We start from the raw sequence: 18,549 nt of genomic DNA on the forward strand, positions 1-18,549 counted from the left end.
CACACTCCCAATTGGAACAATCTTGTTATATACACTTTGGAATGTGACTCTCCTACTGTAGTCCATGTAACACCTTTATAACATCTCTTCTTGGAACTGACCCTACCTCCCAAATTCCCATAGTTTACATAATGTGACTCATGTGACTGCCCCCTAAAATTGTGTTTAAATTCAGCCTGTACCTGTCCATGGCTGCTTGCCTCCATTCCTGCTTGGAGCAGCCTGGCTGGTCTGTCTCCCAATAAAGCCTTGAGCTTGTATTGATTGCTCTTGCTCACCTCTTTTTTTTTTGGGGGGGGGGTCCGGTCATGGGGCCTGAACTCTGGGCAATATCCCTCAGCTCTTCAGCTCAAGGCTAGTGCTCTGCCACTTGAGCCACAGTGCCACTTCTGGCTTTTTTCTTTTTGCTTATGTGGTGCTGAGGAATCGAACCCAGGGCCTCAAGCATGCAAGGCAAGCGCTCTACCACTGAGCCACCTTCCCAGCCCCTCATCTCTCATTTCTTACACTGCCTATGTATAACACTTTCATTAGGTTTACTTTCGCATACTGGTTTTGAGGTTTTTGCCTTAATTAATTAATGTTGCCTTAATTAATTATTTTATTGTCAATCATGGGGCTTGAACTCTGGGCCTGGAGCTGTCCCTCAGCTTTTGAGCTCAAGGCTAGCACTCTACCACTTGAGTCACAGGTGCCACAGTGGCTTATGGGAGGTAAGAGTCTCACGGCCTTTCCTGTCTGGGCTGGTTTTGAACCAGGATCCTCAAATCTCAGCGTCCTGAGTAGCTAGAATTACAGGCATGAGCCACTGTCACCCAGCTGGTTTTTGCCTTTAAAACCTTGGTGCAGACTTCATTTTGGGCTTCAGGTCTTTGAGACAGGAGTTGTTCACCTGCAATCACCAGCTCTCCAATAGACTCTCAAATTTGGCTGGGAAGGTGGCTTAGTGGTAGAGTGCCTGTCTAGCATTCATAAAGCCCTGGGTTCGATTCCTCAGTATTACATACACAGAAAAAGCCAGAAGTTGTACTGTGGTGTAGCTCAAGTGGTAGAGTACTAGCCTTAAGCAAAAGCTCAAGGACAGTGTCCAGGCCCTGAGTTAAAGCCCCAGGACTGGCAAAAAGAAAAAAGGGGGGAAAAAAAAGTGGTTTCTCTTTCTCGCTATTCAAGTTTCCATATGATGGTCCTATAAAAGCCTCCCATGTTTGTTTTTTTGGTGGAGCAACTAGAGCACTCTGAGTCATAGTCATTTGCACAAGCTAGGAACTGTGTCTTGTAACTACTCTACATCTAAAACCTTGCCCAGGGACTGGCAAAACGAATCATTCAAATATTTTTTTGGTCTGTTGTGAGGCCTGACCTCTGGGCCTGGGCGCTGTCCCTCAGCTCTTCAGCTCAAGGCTAGCGCTCTATCACTTGAGCCACAGCACCATTTCTGGCTTTTTCTGCTTATGTGGTGCTGAAGAATCGAACCAAAGGCCTCATGCATGCAAGGCAAGCACTCTACCACTGAGCCACTTTCTCAGCCTTTCATTCAAATACTTTTTAATCAATACATAACTGAGTGAATTAATGAAAAGAGGTTAAAAAAAAGTTGCTAGATTTTGCATTTTGGCTAGTTTCCCAGCTTCTTGGTCAAAGAACAAGCAGGAAATAAATACAGGCTAAATTAGAACAGCTGAATAATTGTTCAGTTCAAGATCAGTAACAAGGTGTGAGGGAGGAAATAAAACACCCAAAGACTAGTAATGATAGAAATCTTCCCGTCCATAGTCCACAAAGGAGACTTAAGAGTTCACTCCGAATGTTCTCTCTCTCTCTCTGGTGTTAAGGATGGAACCCAAGTCCCCATATGTTCAGGCAAGTACTTGACTCTAACACAGCTACAGGGTTTCCAGCCATATTTAACATCTATTCCATTCTTTTTTTTGTTATTGTTTTTAATGTATTATGCAATTTTCTTTTTTAGTAAGTTTTTTTTATTGTGAAAATACCATACAGAGGGGTTACAATTACATGAGCAAGGTAGTAAGTACATTTCTTATCAAGTATTGTTGCCTCCTCCTTTCTTTTTCCCCTACCATCCCTGCCCTCCCATCTGCACGACTACACCTCCCCCCCCACCCTTATTCTATTCTTTTTTTTGGGGGGGGGGGGGTCCCGTCGTGGGGCCTGAACTCTGGGCCTGGGTGCTGTCCCTCAGCTCTTCAGTTCAAGGCTAGCGCTCTACCACTTGAGCCACAGTGCCACTTCCGGCTTTTTTCTTTTTGCTTATGTGGTGCTGAGGAATCAAACCCAGGGCCTCATGCATGCAAGGCAAGCGCTCTACCACTGAGCCACCTTCCCAGTTCCCTCCCCCCACATTCCATTCTTACACTTCAAATTTTTAAAAATTTTCCCATTCTATTCTGGTGTGTGTGTGTGTGTGTGTGTGTGTGTGTGTGTGTGTGTGTGTGTGTGTGTGTGTGTGTGTGTGTGTGTGTGTGTGTGTGTGTGTGTGTGTGTGGCTTCTTGGACTGGGAATGTAGTTCAGTAGTAGAATGTGTGTTTCACAGGCAAAGTCCTTAAGAGTGTGTGTGTGTGTGTGTGTGTGTGTGTGTGTGTGTGTGTGTGTGTGTGACTTCTTGGACTGGGAATGTAGTTCAGTAGTAGAATGTGTGTTTCACAGGCAAAGTCCTTAAGTCTAATACCCCCTGAAATACAGATACAAATCTAAGTAATGTCATCTTGGCACCTTAATAGAAGCTGGGACTTTCCGAGAACTCTAGAGGTAACAGAGGACATTCTTTGGACTGCAGATGTGTGGTGAATGGTTAAGCTCCAGGAAAGTCTAGCTTCCCCTGGTAATTGAGTTCTGATTTCCCCTGGGTAGTATGCTCTGCCTATGTTTTACACTTTTGTTAAAGCTTGTACCCTACCTCAGGCATGTAGTTGTTGTCTTTAAAAGTGTTGTGCATGCTCTGTAGTGGGATGCAGAGGTTTTTTTGTTTTTTTTTTTGCCGGTCGTGGGGCCTGAACTCTGGGCCCGGGCACTGTCCCTCAGCTCTTCAGCTCAAGGCTAGTGCTCTACCACTTGAGCCACAGTGCCACTTCCAGCTTTTTCTGCTTATGTGGTGCTGAGGAATCGAACCCAGAGCCTCATGCATGCAAGGCAAGCATTCTACCACTGAGCCACCTTCCCAGCCTGGATGCAGAGTTTTTAGACAGGAGTTCACCTGCAGTTACTGGCTCTCCAATAAAGACTCCCAATTCGACCTCTCAAATGTGGGTCCTCTGTTTCTCAACGACTGAATTCTCATATAACCCAACACCATAAAAATAAATCAAACAATACTTCATTCTCTCTCTGTCTCTAGATCATAAGTACCCAGGGCAGGAATAGGTCAGTGTAGTTTATAGGGTTGGTGAGACAGATATTCCAAATATCTATTACAACCCATTGAGTCTTTAAAGATCTTGCTTGTGTTCTCTTTGCAGTATCTCCAATCTCTCTTCATAGGCTTCTTGTTTTCACACATTTATCAACCTTCCTATTTAGGATACAACTCACTTGATACTGCTGCCTTTTTAAATGTCCTAATTCTTTTGAATAAGTGGCTGAGTTGTCTGGCTGGGTACCATTCAGTTCTCTACCTCCCTTTCCAGTTTGCTATCAGTTCCATCAACCACAGAGACAAATTAACCAGTTACAGAGGCCTCTTTTTAAACCAAACACTGCTATCCTTTCCCAGCATTCCTTGATTTCAATGTCCCATTTTGAGAACTACTGGTAATTAATGACTTTTCTTAAGTTTTTTTTTTTTTTTTGTCAGTTATGGGGCTTGAACTCTGGGCCTGGGCGCTGTTCCTCAGCTCTTCAGCTCAAGGTTAGCATTCTACCACTTGAGCCACAGTGTCACTTCCAGTTTTTCTGGTGATTTATTGCAAAGACTTTCCTTCCCAGGCTTTGAACTGCAATCCTCAGATCTCAGCATCCTGAGTAGCTAGGATTACAGGCGTGAGCCACTGGTGCCTGGCATTGAGAATTTTTTTTGTCGGTCATGGAGCTTGAACTCTGGGCCTGGGTGCTGTCCCTCAGCTCTTCAGCTCAAGGCAAGCACCCTACCACTTGAGCCACAGCACCACTTCCAGTTTTCTGGTGGTTTATTGGAGATAAAGTCTCTTGGTTTTTCCTGCCAAGGATGACTTTGAACAGGATCTTCAGAACTCAGACTCCTGAATAGCTAGATTATAGGCATGAGCCAACATGACCAAGCTGACAATATGATTTTTGTATGTGTGTGTGTGTGTGTGTGTGCCAGCACTAGGGGTTGAGCACCAGAGTTTGAACTCAGGGTCTTGCCCTCGTTTGTTGTTGTTGTTGTTGTTTTGCCAGTCCTGGGCTTAAATTCAGGGCCTGAGCACTGTCCCTGAGCTTCTTTTGTTCAAAGCTACCACACTAGCACTTGAGCCACAGCACCACTTCCAACTTTCTCTGTTTTGGGTTATTTTTTTTGGGTCCAGTCGTGGGCCTGAAATCTGGGCCTGGGCACTGTCCCTCAGCTCTTCAGCTCAAGGCTAGCGCTCTACCACTTGAGCCACATTGCCACTTCTGGCTTTTTTCTTTTTGCTTATGTGGTGCTGAGGAATCGAACTCAGGGCCTCAGGCATGCAAGGCAAGCACTCTACCACTGAGCCACCTTCCCAGCCTCAACTTTTTCTGTTTATGTGGTACTAAGGAATCAAACTCAGGGCTTCATGCATGCTAGGCAAGCACTCTACCACTACACCACATTCCATTCCCAGCCTCACTTGGCTTTTTTTCTGCTCAAGGCAGATAGGTATCCTTTTTTTTTTTTTGGTCAGTCGTGGGGCCTGAACTCTGGGCCTGGGTGCTGCCCCTCAGCTCTTCAGCTCAAGGCTAGCACTCTACCACTTGAGCTACAGCACCACTTCTGCTTATGTGGTGCTAAGGAATTGAACCCTGGGCCTCATGCATGCAAGGCAAGAACTCTACCAGCCTTGGCAGGTAGGTATTCTATCACTTGAACAACACTTGTGCTTTTTGCTGGCTACTGAGGAGTCTCTTGGATTTATTTTCCCAGGCTGTCTTCAAACTGAAATACTCAGATCTCAGCCTCTTGAGTAGCTACGATTATAGGCATGAGCCATTGACACACAGCCACTAATTTTTTTATTTGCTTGTTTTCAAGCCCCAATACTGGGGCTTGAACTCAAGACCTGGGTGCTGTCCTTCATTTTTTTATTCAAAGCTGGCACTCTACCATTTGAGTCATAGTTCCATTTCTGGCTTTTTGGTGGTTAATTAGAGATAGGAGTCTCAAGGACTTTCTTGTCCAGACTGACTTTGAACTGCAATCCTCAGATCTCAGCCTCTTGAGTAGTTAGGAGTTTAGGCATAGCCTCTGATGTCCAAATTTTTGTTCAAATACTAAGAAATAACTTCAGCCAGGCACCAGTGGCTCACATCTGTAATCCTAACTACTCAGGAGAATGAGATCTGAGGATCAAGGTTCAAAGTCAGGGAGGGCAGGAAAGTCTGTGAGACTCTTTTTTTTTGGGGGTGGGGGTGGGGTCCGGTCATGGGGCCTGAACTCTGGGCCTGGATGCTGTCCCTCAGCACTTCAGCTCAAGGCTAGCGCTCTACCGCTTGAGCCACAGCACCACTTCCGGCTTTTTCTGTTTATGTGGAGGACTCGAACCCAGGGCTTCATGCATGCAAGGCAAGCACTCTACCACTGAGCCACACTCCTCGCCCTACAAAAAAAAAAGTTTTTTCTTTTCTTTTTTTTTTTTTGGTCAGTCATGGGGCTTGAACTCTGGGCTTGGGTGCTATCCCTGCATTCTTCAGCTCAAGGCAAGCGCTCTACCGCTTGAGCCACAGTGCCACTTCCAGTTTTCTACTGGTTTTATTGGAGATAAGAGTCTCACATACTTTCCTCCCTGGGCTGGCTTTGAACCGCAATCCTCAGATCTCAGCCTCCTGAGTAGCTAGGATTACAGGCATGAGCCACCGGTGTCCGGCTTATAAAAAGTCTTTAAGATATATTTCAAGTTGCAACTGTAAAAAGAATCAAGGACCCTTATTTTGTTCTTGGAAAACTTTATTTCAGTTTAAACAACAGAACAAATGATATCTATGCTATCCAGGAACAGATGAAAATATGGTCATCCTTCATAGCTGTACAGCTGGCAAATTCCAAATAAGAGATATAATCTAGGCAAAAGACATTTATTATTCCAGATTATATTTATCTCTCCATCTGAGACCATGAAAACCAGTCAAAAAGACTGGAAACAAATTTATATGAAGTCATACCAGAAAAGCTGAGAAAATGATGTGTAATGTTCTGGGAAATTCTGTTTCTACTTAATATTCAGATGAATATGTTCTTAAAGGTCAGAAACAGGTGGTTCATACCCTAAGTGCTAGAAACAATGACAGACACTTTTAGCAGTTTAATGTGATTATTAAGATTTGAAACATTATTTAAAAATCTAGATGTAGGCTCAGTCAAGTCAAGGCCAAAAAATGAAAATCTTACATTTCTTTAGTGGAAACATAGAAACATGACTTAGATTTTTATCTTAATTTACAGTTAAAAGGTCTATTTTTAATGCATAAAAAATAGACACAGTCACATTGTTTCACAACTGAAAAAGACTCCACATAGAATACCCCCATTAACAACACTGAATGAGAAATCTAATTCAGTCTACAGGTTTTATTTCTGATCAAGTAATAAGCTTTCAGGTATTTTTCATTTTTCTGTTCTTTCTTTTTGCAACAGTCTCAAACTGGCCTCACACTCATGATCTTCCTGCTTCAACCTTCTGAAAGCTGGGATCACCATCCCTAGCTCTGGTCTCAGTGACTTCTTTGCTTACCTTCTATTAACAACATATTAACTTGCCGTATAACTACAACATTGATTTTCAAGTTCTTCTTTAGTCATATTTTCCCCTTTAACTAAGAAATACCTAGACATTTTAAAGAAATGTAAAACAGTTGTAATGGCCTTCAATAATTTTATTTTACTAAAATAGCTGATCTTATTCCAGTGAGAACGATTGCCAAATTTATCCAAGTCTTTGATTTCAGAAACACTTATCACAGTAGAATACTGCATCATATAGAGACATCTTGATCAATAATCTTTTACTAACATAACTGTTATCTTTCTAACTGATTTATAAAGTGTGCCATACTGTTTAAAATAAATAGACAACGTACAATTTCTACGTTCTTCAGACTTAAAAATGAGGTAATAAAAACTTAACTGATTAAACCTTTTACCATTCTGGAAGTATCTTTAAGAAGTGATGGTGACATATTTTTCTTAGGTCTTTTCAAGATACTTCTGAGTATCTGTTCCTAGGCTGAAAAGTTATTTAAAAAATCTTTAAGCTTTGTTGGATAGTCTGTCATCACTCCAGTAGCTCCCAAATCAAAAGCTCGTTTGTACTCTTGTTCATCATTTAATACCCAAACATACACCTGAAAATTGGGGTCATGAGAAATATGAAAAGATATGTTAAATAGAAATAAATTTTATAGCATTTATCCACTATAATCTCATCATACTTAGAACTAACGATCAAAGTTTCCATTTTAAGAAATCACTAAACTTTTTTATTTTTTTTTTATCCAACTCTTTGAAAAAAATCTATTTTTTATTAGATACACATTGTTCTATTCTTCTGCCTATGGCACTGGACCCAGTAGTAAGAGGAAGTGTAGAATGCTAATGATGCACTGCTATGAGTAAGACAGAGCTTAAGGTCCTCATTTGTGTCAGTAATGCAGCAGTATCAGTTAAAAGCTTCTGCACTTTGACTTGTGTTAACTGGTAAGCTATGCTGTTTCTAAAACTCAGCATTCCAGACACTTACTTGAATGCCTCTCGCAGTGAGGTGGTCAAATAAAGCTTTCCTCATTAATAAGCTAGAAAAAAAAGCAGAACAGATTCAAGTATTTATTTGTCCCAATTAAGGATTAAAATTAGTCTTCAACTATATTAGAGTTTAGTGATTCCTAGTTATATTCACTCCCAGTACTTCAGTAATATAAGCAAAGACCACAAATAGGGGCTGGGAAGATGGCTCAGTGGTAAAGTGCTTTCTTTGCATGAATGAGCTCCTGGGTTTGATTCCTCAGCACCACATAAGCAGAAAAAGCTGGAAGTTGCACTGTGGCTCAAGTGGTAGAGTGCTAGCCTTGAGCTGCACAGTGCCGAGGCCTATAGAGTTCAGGCCCTATGACCAACCAAAAAAAAAAAGACCACAAATAATGACTGCTGTGGATGATTTTGTACCTTTGTTTGTATTACTTGGGTTTGACCTCATGCTGGCTAGGTAAGCACTCCACAATCTGGACCCCTACCCTTTTTGCTTCAGTTGTTTTTCAAATAGGGTCTTGTACTTTTTTGCCCAGGCTGGCTTGGACCAAGATCTTTTTTTTGAAGGTCATGGGGCTTGAACCCTGGGCTTGGGTGCTGTTCCTTATCTCTTCAGCTACAGGCTAGCACTCTACTACTTGAGCCACAGCGCCACTTCTGGTTTTCTGGTGGTTTATTAGAGGTAAGAGTCTCTCAGACTTTCCTGCCTGGTCTGGCTTTGAACCACAATCCTCAGATCTCAGCCTCCTGAGTAGCTAGGATTACAGGCCTGAGCCACTGGCTCCAGGCTTGGACTAAGACCTTTTATCTGTACCTCTTTGTGGCTGAAATTATAGGTATGTACCACTATGCCCAGTTGTTTGTTGAGACATGGTCTTCCTAACATTTTTTCCTAGCCTGGCCTCAATGTCAGTCTTCCTATCTCCACCTTCCCAAGAACCTGGAATTACTGGTGTGAACCACTATGTAGCTGGAATTTACATCCTACCTCTTCAATCTACTTTAATGACTGGCTGTTGGACAACCAGAACCTCCTCTCCTCATATTGCTCCAAGAGCCTCAGGAGACCTATTCTCAAAACAATTAGATGAAGAAGTGGCTTCTCACTTTCCCTGCTGGAGCCATAATATGAGAGGAATAGCCAGAAAGTATGAGCTACTACCTTTCCACATTCAGTAAGACAGGAAATTCAGATCAAGTTCAAGAACATCATAGTGGGGCTGGGAATGTGGCTTTGTGGTAGAGTGATTGCCTCACATGCATGAAGCCCTGGGTTCGATTCCTTAGTACCACATAAACAGAAAAAGCCAGGAAGTGGCACCATGGCTTAAGTGGTAGAGTGCTAGCCTTGAGCAAAAGTAGCTCAGGGACAGTACCCAAGCCTTGAGTTCAAGCCTCAGGACCAGCCAAAAAAAAAAAGAACATTGCGTACTGGATTAGTCTTAGCTATCTTAGGAACTATATTCTCAATTATTTCAATAGTCCATATCAATATCTTTTTCAATTTCAAATAACTATCTTCTAAGTGTGCTTTTAACGACAAATCACAAGTAAAATGGGAGCAAATTATATTGGAAAGTTATATACATTATTTGAATTCAGTTATGTCTATTAGAACATTACTAGAAATTATACATTTTCACTACCAATTAAAAATGCTAGGTCCTAGCTGGGTGCTGGTGGCTCACACCTATAATCTTAGCTATTCAGGAGGCTGAGATCTAAGGATCGCAATTCAAAGCCAGCCCAGGCAAGAAAGTTTCTGCAACTGTTATCTCCAATTAACTACCAAAAAGCCAGAAGTGGAGCTGTGGCTCAAGAGGCAGAACTCCAGCGTTGAGGAAAAAGCTAAGAAATAGAGCCTAAGCCCTGCGTTCAAGCCTCAGTACTGGCACGTGTGCACTGGCACGTGCGCGCACACATGCACACACATGCATACACACACATACACAGAAATGTGTTAGTGGAGAACATATGTTGTACTTCCATACATACTTCTCTTCCATACATACTTCTCATCGCGATTTTGACCTTGGGCTTAGTGGAAGCAGCAAATAGGTAAGAGGGAATGGTTATTTATTGCAATTTTGATACTAAGTAGCTACATAATCCCAAGTAAGCCATTTAAGTGGGTGAATGGGTGCTCAGTTTTCTCATGAAGCTGGATAAGGTTATATATTGAAATTCCTCTATGGTTTAGTGACTAGTAATTATGCTCATCTAAAATGAGTCACACATATTTGCTTACATAGTAGGTGCCCAACAAGTCCTTCTTACAAGTGACATGTGGAAAGCTTGCACTAAAGTAAAATATAGCACTTAAAATAGCTACAGCAGAAACTTGTATTTTAAGAAATTTAAAATGCTTACACATCGGAAAGCCAGATGACAAACTTTTGACTTCTGGACATGGTATGTGGTTCTTTTAGCCTAAGGTAAGATAAAAGTTTGAATTACAAATTAGAAACACAGGAATGTATCAATATGGTAAGACAAGTTCAAAATGCAAACAGTACCTGATTATAGGATGTTCTCTAAAGCCTCTTGCAAAGGGATGAAAATCATATAAATTTAGTTATTTCTACCCACCTGAAGCTAACTCTTTGCTAACACTAATCAAGGGTTAAAAAAAAAAATAAAGAATTAATGTTCCTGAGACCAGGTTCCTTGCTCTCTGTCATCTCTCTGTCTCTGTTTCTGTCTCTCCACTTCCCCCCCCCCTTTTTTCTTTTAGTGAGGCAGGGTTTGAACAGAGAATCTCTAGATTGCTACCATTTGAATCACTTCTTCAGCCATGTCTTATCTCTTTCTTTTGGAAAATACTTCTTTCTTCTGTTTTGTCTGATATAATTAATTATGTGATATATTTAAAGAACCAATCAAACTGTACTATGGAGTAAAAACACTGATACTGTCCGTACTGATAGTGCATGTACAGATACTGCTTGTACTTAGGACTTTGGGCTCTAACTCAGTTTTTTTGTTTTTGTTGTCAAGGAGCTTGAACTCAGGGCCTGGGGCAGTATCTCTGAACATTTTTGCTCAAGGCTAGCACTCAACCACGTGGAGCCACAGTGCCACTTCTGGTTTTCTGATGGTTAATTGGAGATAAGAGTCTCAAGGACTTGCCTGGCTGGACTGGCTTTCAACCTCGATCCTCAAAATTTAGCCTCCTAAGTAGTTAGGATTACAGGTGTGAACCACCAGCACGCAGCAGCATTTTTGTTTGTTTGCTCACAGCTAGCACACTACCACTTGAGCAACATCTCTAGTCTAACTTTTGTATGTATGGGTGTGTACGTGTATATGCTGGTCCTGGGGCTTACACACAGGGACACTGTCCCTTAGTTTATTGCACAAGGCTGGCACTCTACCACTTGAGCCATAGCTCTACTTCTGGATTTTTGCTGGTTAATTAGATATAAGAGTCGCACAATTTTCCTGCATGGGCTGCCTTCAAACAGTGGTCCTCAAATCTCAGCCTCCGGAACAGCTATGATTACAAACATGAGCTACCAGCTTAGTCCAGCATTTTTGCTATTTAATTGGAGATGGAGTCTCAAGGACTTTTCTGCCCAAGCTGGCTTCAAACTGTGATCCTTAGATGTCAGCCTACTGAGTAGTTAGGATTACAGGCGTTAGCCACTAGTGTCCAGTTTAATTCATGTTGTTCTTTTTTTTTTTGGGTCCGGTCATGGGGCCTGAACTCTGGGCCTGGGCGCTGTCCCTCAGCTCTTCAGCTCAAGGCTAGCGCTCTACCACTTGAGCCACAGCGCCACTTCCAGCTTTTTTCTTTTTGCTTATGTGGTACTGAGGAATCGAACCCAGGGCCTCAGGCATGCAAGGCAAGCGCTCTGCCACTGAGCCACCTTCTTAGCCCTAATTCATGTTTTTAATGTTGGTTTTATAATTTTAATTTTCTTTTTTTTTAAAATTAGCTTACATTAGTTATGCATATTTTCCTTTTTGTTTTTTGGGTTTTTTTGTTGGTCGTGGGGCTTGAACTCTGGGCTTGGGCACTGTCCCTGTGCTCTTCAGCTCAAGGCGAGCGCTCTACCGCTTGAGCCACACCACTTCCAGTTTTCTAGCAAGACCCCCCCTCCCCCTCCCCATCCCCCATCCCTCCCCCCCCTGCAGTTAATTGGAAATAAGAGTCTCACAAACTTTACTGCCCCGGCTGATCCTCGATCCTCAGATCTCAGCCTCCTGAGTAGCTAGGATTACAGGCGTGAGTCACCATTGCCCGGCTCTTATGCATAATTCTTTTTGAAACAGGGTCTTGCTATATAGGCCACGCTGACTTTGAACTCATTATCCCCTGCCTCAGTTTATTGGGTGTTGGGATTGCAGGTATGGGCCATAAAACCTGCCACTTGTTTTTCTTTCCCGTTTAACATTTGAAGAACTAGCCCTATACCTTATTTTGTTTTGTTTTTGCCAACCATGGGGCTTGAACTCTGGGACTGGGTACTGTCTCTGAGTTGTTCTTCAGCTCAAGACTAGGGCTCTACCATTTGAGCCACGGTGCCACTTCCAGCTTTTTCTGTTTATGTGGTACTAAAGAATTGAACACGGGGCTTCATGCATGTTAAGCAAGCACTCTACCACTGACCCACATTCCCAGACCAGCCCTATACTTTTTTGTGTGTGCCAGTCCTGGGGCTTGAACTCAAGTGGAGGCTCTGTCCTTGAACTTTTATGCTCAAGACTACTCTACCATTTGAGCCACAGCTCTCCTTCTGGCTGTTTGGTGGTTAATTGGAGATACAAGTCATTTAAGACATTCCTACCCTGGCTGGTTTTGAACCTTGATCCTCAGATCTCAGCCTGAGTAGCTAGGATTACAGGCCTGTGCCACCAGCACCCAACTAAGCCTATGCTTTTAAAGTTGATTGGCTCTTACTCCTAGCTACTCAGAGGCTCAGACCTGAGGGTCACCAAAGTCAGCCTGGGCAGGAAAGTCTGTGAGACTCTTCAGCCCATCAGAAGCAGAGCTGTGGCTCAAGTGGTAGAGCTTCAGCCTCGAGTGAGGAGCTGGTTTGAGACAGGGTTTTTCTATGAAGCCTAGGTTGTCTATAGTATGTAGGCCAGCCTCAAACCAGTAAACCTTCCTGTCTAAGCTTCCAGAGTGCTCAGATTATAAGGGTACATGTCATGATGCCTGGCTTGGCTAGGTGATTTACAAAGAAAAGAGTTTTATAGCCAAGGGTAGTGGCATATACCTGTAATCCAAGCTACTTCAAAGGTGGAGGCAGGAGGATCTTGAGTGTGAAGCCAACATGAGCAAAGTAAGATCCTGTCTCAAAAACAAACAAGCAAAATTAAACAAAACAAACAAAATGAGTGGGAGCATGGATGAAGTGGTAGAGGGCTCGACTAGTATCTCAAGACAGTGGGTTCAATACTCCATACTACAAAAAAGAGGTGTGTGTGAGGAACCAGGCACTGGTGGCTCATGCCTGTAATCCTGGCTACTCAGGAGAGCGCTGAGAGATATAAGAATCACAGTTCAAAGCCAGCCAGAGCAGGAAAGTCCTTGAGAGTCTTATCTCCAATAATCTACTCAGAAAAAGCCAGAAATGGTGCTGTGGCTCAAGAGGTAGAGCGCTAGCCTTGAGCACAAAGAGGCTAAGGGACAGCACCCAGGCCTTGAGTTCAAACCCTAGGACTGGAAAAAAAATAAAAATAAAATAGATAAAAAGAGGGGGAGAGTAGTTCATTTGTCTCACAGTTCTAGAAGTCCAAGAGTATAGCATTGATAGGTGGTTTGCTTCTTGTAAGGGCTTCCTTGGGGCAGTGGGCATATGCAGAAGAAGAAAGGTATACATAATCTAGAAAATCAAGGGAATACTAAGAACTCCCTCCCTCCTGAAAGGCTTAATCTGATCTCTCTTAAGGAACTTGTGGCCTATTAAAAGGTTGCACTACCAGTCAACACTGTTATCCCTGAGTACTAAGCCCAAACATGATTTTCAGATGAGATAAACCATATCCAAACCTTAGCAAAGACTTAGGGCACAGTATTATAGGGTGCACGCTTAGCATGTAAAAGGTCCTGGGTCCAATCCCCAGCACAAAACAGACAAACTTTACCAATATTGATATTAACTATTAACAAGTCTTTATCTTTGTTCTTCTGCAATTGGTAATTGGTAAAAACTGGATAATCACTTACTTCAATAGAATAGAGGGCATTGGGATTTCAAAAAACTGTTCTCGAATGGGCACAAATGGCAAGAGGCCAGTGAAGAAAAGGCCAAGGATGAGCAGAACACGTTGCAGACTGAAGAGTATAGGAATATCTGAATTCTAGAAGACAAACAATACCACATGTTAATTTACAACAACTACTCAAAGAGGATTCTTTTAATAAGCCTCAAGATTTCCCAAGACTGTATTTTGTTATCTATTGTAAGCACTCTCTGAATTATGATTATCCCTTTAGAATAAATGACTTAGAAATGGCTAATCCGTAATATGTAAGAATGGTTCTACCTGGGAGCTTTGTTATATAATTAATGCTACTAAAGTTTCTCTACTCCATTCCCTCTGCTTTCACAATAGACTCTGCATGTTGACCACAGAATTACTAACTATAGACTAAACATACAGAACAAAATTAAGAGACTAATATATAAAATACTCAATAATCTGTTTATTGAATATTCAATGATTGTTTAAAATATATGTAGCTGGGTCTAGAGGTGTGCCTGGCAAATGCAAGTCCCTGAGTTCTAACCTGTACTAAAAAAGATAAATAAGATAGACAGATAAAAAGATATAGATGTGAGTCCACAGATATATACACATCAATACTGTTGTAAACAGTCATCTTTCAGCTATGTAATGGATGGATCAAATATAAAATATAAGCAGAAACTTTGTGTGCACTTCTAAAATCTGAGCCCTCAGAGGCTGTACTGTTTTACATTCCCTAATAGTAAACTTACAAGAAATCCAGGTATCCAGGTGTTTTTTAAAATCCTTTCTGACACATATATTACCCTTATTCATTATTTATTTATTTATATTAGTGTGTGTGTGTGTGCATGCATGTGCCAGTCCTAGGGCCTGAAATAAGGGTCTGAGTATTATCTTTGAGCTTTTGTTCTCAAGGTCAGCACTATACCACTTGAGCCATAGCTCTACTTCTGGCTTTTTTTTTTTTTTGGTAGGTCATAACGCTTGAACTCTGGGCCTGGGCGCTGTCCCCTGAGCTCTTCAGCTCAAGACAACCACTCAATCACTTCAGCCACAGCGCCACTTCTGGTTTTCTGGTGGTTTTATTAAAGATGAGTATCTTGGAAAAAAAAAAAAAAGAGTATCTTGGACTTTTCTTCCTGGGTTGACTTTGGAATAGCTAGAATTATATTTATGAGACACTGGTGTCTGTTTCCTGCCCAAGCTGGCTTTGAACTGAGATCCTCAGACTTAGCTACTCTTGAGATCCTCCTGAGTAACTAGGATTATAGACATGAGCCACTAGCAATTTTTTTTTTTTTATGTTAGTCTTGGGGCTTTAATTCTGGTTCTGGGCACTGCCCCTGAGCTTCTTTTGCTCAATACTAGCACTCTACCACTTGACAAGACAGCTGTTTTTTTTTTTTGGGGGGGGGGTCCGGTCATGGGCCTGAACACTGTCCCTCAGCTCTTCAGCTCAAGGCTAGTGCTCTACCACTTGAATCAAAGGCACTGGCTTTTTTTTTTCTGCTTATGTGGTGCTGAGGAATTGAATGCATGCAAAGCAAGTGCTCTACCACTGAGCCACCTTCTCAGCCCGCACTCTACCACTTGAACCACAGTGCTACTTCCTTTTTCTGACTAGTTTATTATAGATAGGAGTTTCCTGACTGAGAAAATGAACAGGATTACAGTCATGAGCCATGAGCATCTGGTACCCAGCAATTTTTGGCAGTATGGGCCACTGAACTCAGGGCTTTGTGCTTACTAGAAAAATGTTTATTTTATTTTACTTTTTTGGGGTCCGGTCGTGGGGCCTGAACTCTGGGCCTGGGCGCTGTCCCTCAGCTCTTCAGCTCAAGACTAGTGCTCTGCCACTTGAGCCACAGCACCACTTCCGGCTTTTTTTTTGTTTTGCTTATGTGGTGCTGAGGAATGGAACCCAGGGCCTCATGCATGCAAGATAAGCGCTCTACCACTGAGCCACCTTCCCAGCCCTAGAAAAATGTTTTAAAACCCCAGCCCTTTTCACATGAAAATCTTTGTGATGATAATGTGACATGATGAGACCTCCAACAGATTATCTTGCTTGTGATAAAATAGAAAGTACCATTGGACAAGTATTAGTTATGGAAAAGTCGGGGCTTTGGGCATGAGATCTACAAGGGATCTACAACTAAGCTGTATCCCTTGTTTACTCCTTTTTGTACAAATTACCTGAGATCTCACAGAACCTTCTGCACATAAATGAAACTTAACTGTTTTTATGAGGGCCTCTGTTGCACTGTGAATTGTAATGGTGCTGACTAAGATAATTTTTCTTCTACTGGGAAGGAAGGATTGTCCTAAAATAATTAGAGAATTATTGCATGTGTTGTGATATTTCTTCTACACCATGGTATCACCCTTGTTCTAAAAAAAAAAATAACAAAGCCTCCAATGCTTAAGATTTTTTTTTTTTTGGGGTCTGGTCATGGGGCCTGAACTCTGGGCCTGGGCACTGTCCCTCAGCTCTTCAGTTCAAGGCTAGCGCCCTACCACTTGAGCCACAGCGCCACTTCCGGCTTTTTTCTTTTTGCTTATGTGGTGCTGAGGAATCGAACCCAGGGCCTCTGGCATGCAAGGCAAGCGCTCTACCACTGAGCCACCTTCCCAGCTGCTTAAGATTTTTTTTAACTATTTGAATTTCAAATTCTGTTGACTAAATTTGCTTATGGAACTTTTTCAAAATATCTTGTTATTTTTTATAAACCTACTTCCTCCAACCAGAAGATTTTCAGTGAGTGAATGGTCTTGCTTTATGAACTACCAGCTGATCATACTCTTGGCTTAATTTGATTAACTCTGTTTGGTGGACAGGGAAAGAAGTTGAGAAACTACTTTAATTCAGCCAGGGGCTGGTGGTGGATCATGCATGTAATCTTAGCTACTCGGGAGGCTGAGATCTGACGATCATTGTTCAAAGCCAGGTCTGGCAGAGACTCTTATCATGAGACTCTTATCTCTAATTAACCACTCAAAAAACCAGAAGTGGGGGGCTAGGAATGTGGCTTAGTGGTAGAGTGCTTGCCTAGCATGTATGAAGCCCTGAGTTCGATTCCTCAGTACCACATAAACAGAAAAAGCCAGAAGTGGTACTGTGGCTCAAGTGGTACAGTGCTGACTTTGAGAGAAGGAAGCTCAGGGACAGTGCTCAGGCCCTAAGTTCAAGCTCCAGGACTGGCCAAAAAAAACCCCAACAAAACAAAACAAAACAAAAAATAAACAGAAGTGGAGCTGGTACAATTGGTAGAGCACTAGTTTTGAACATAAAGAGGCTCAAGGACAGTGCTCAGGGGCTGAGTTCAAGCCCCACAATCAATGACAATGACAACCACAACAAAACCAACTTTAATTCAAAATTACACAAAAAATTCAATTATCTATTAAAAATAGATATTATAAGATAGTATCTTATTTTGTCTTTTTTTTGGGGGGGGGGTCTGGTCGTGGGGTCTGAACTCTGGGCCTGGGCGCTGTCCCTCAGTTCTTCAGCTCAAGGCTAGCGCTCTACCACTTGAGCCACAGCGCCACTTCCGGCTTTTTTCTTTTTGCTTATGTGGTGCTGAGGAATCGAACCCAGGACCACAGGCATGCAAGGCAAGTGCTCTACCACTGAGCCACCTTCCCAGCCCTCTTATTTTGTCTTCTAATGCTCATAAAATGTTGACAAACAATATTAGAATGTGAAAAACATTCTGTGAACTAGTCTGATTATACTGAATTTAAATTACAAGGTCTAAATCCATTATCTTAGAAGTATACATCTGGCTAGTTGGTTTCCATTTATATGCAAGCTTATAAAGACAGATTTTTTTAAAAAAAATACCATTTTGACTGATTTCTAGCTATATAACATCAAAGATATTGTTCTGGAAGCTTACCTCCTCGTAGCACTTGTCTACAATTTCATAACTGGCATTACCCCACACTGTCATTTGTTCTCGCTTATACTGCTTCACCAGTTCTGAAACCTATATGTGAAAATTCAAAGTTTTATGCATATGCCCATTTGTAAGTCTATGTGTAACATTTTATTTCATTTCATTTCATTTCAGTTACTGTTGTCTGAAACTAGTACTCAAACTCAATATTTGACATTTTTGCTAATGATCAAATTGGCTGGCACTGTGTCACCAGAGCGATGACTCCAACCCCATTATTTTAAAAACAGATTACAATCTATTATATGTCAATAGACAGTATAAAACTTTGGAAAAACTGCTAAATAAATTGAGATTATTTTAGTTAATGCAAAATTATTTACATTTACCATCACAAAAGTTATTTGAATGCCGGGTGCTTGTGGCTCATGCCTATAAGTCTAGCTACTCAGGAGGCTGAGATCTGAGGATCACGGTTCTAAGTCAGCTCAGGCAGGAAAGTCTATGAGACTCTTCAATTAACTACCAGAAAACCAGAAGTGGTGCTG

The 18,549-nt window shown here is 41.9% G+C and overlaps 1 protein-coding gene across 3 annotated transcripts in view; it reads right to left on the minus strand.

Annotated features, from left to right (window-relative positions):
- Positions 1–6,218: 6,218 nt before the first annotated feature.
- Gdpd1 (glycerophosphodiester phosphodiesterase domain containing 1) overlaps positions 6,219–18,549 on the minus strand; it is a 34,009-nt gene continuing 21,678 nt past the window's right edge. The window contains exons 6-10 of one of the 3 annotated variants that reach the window (XM_042691985.1): positions 18,002–18,091; positions 14,074–14,207; positions 10,269–10,328; positions 7,894–7,945; positions 6,219–7,498 (exon numbers count right to left, since the gene is read on the minus strand). In XM_042691985.1, the coding sequence (XP_042547919.1) occupies positions 7,376–7,498; positions 7,894–7,945; positions 10,269–10,328; positions 14,074–14,207; positions 18,002–18,091 (459 nt within the window). In that variant the 3' untranslated portion in view covers positions 6,219–7,375. Of the gene's footprint in view, positions 7,499–7,893; positions 7,946–10,268; positions 10,329–13,120; positions 13,195–14,073; positions 14,208–18,001; positions 18,092–18,549 lie in introns of those variants that run through there. The other 2 variants (XR_006149289.1, XM_042691994.1) reach the window with 2 other exon arrangements.

Source organism: Dipodomys spectabilis, unplaced genomic scaffold (assembly GCF_019054845.1).
Source record: "Dipodomys spectabilis isolate Male_0828 unplaced genomic scaffold, ASM1905484v1 ptg000004l, whole genome shotgun sequence".
In the NCBI taxonomy this organism is placed as follows: domain Eukaryota; kingdom Metazoa; phylum Chordata; class Mammalia; order Rodentia; family Heteromyidae; genus Dipodomys; species Dipodomys spectabilis.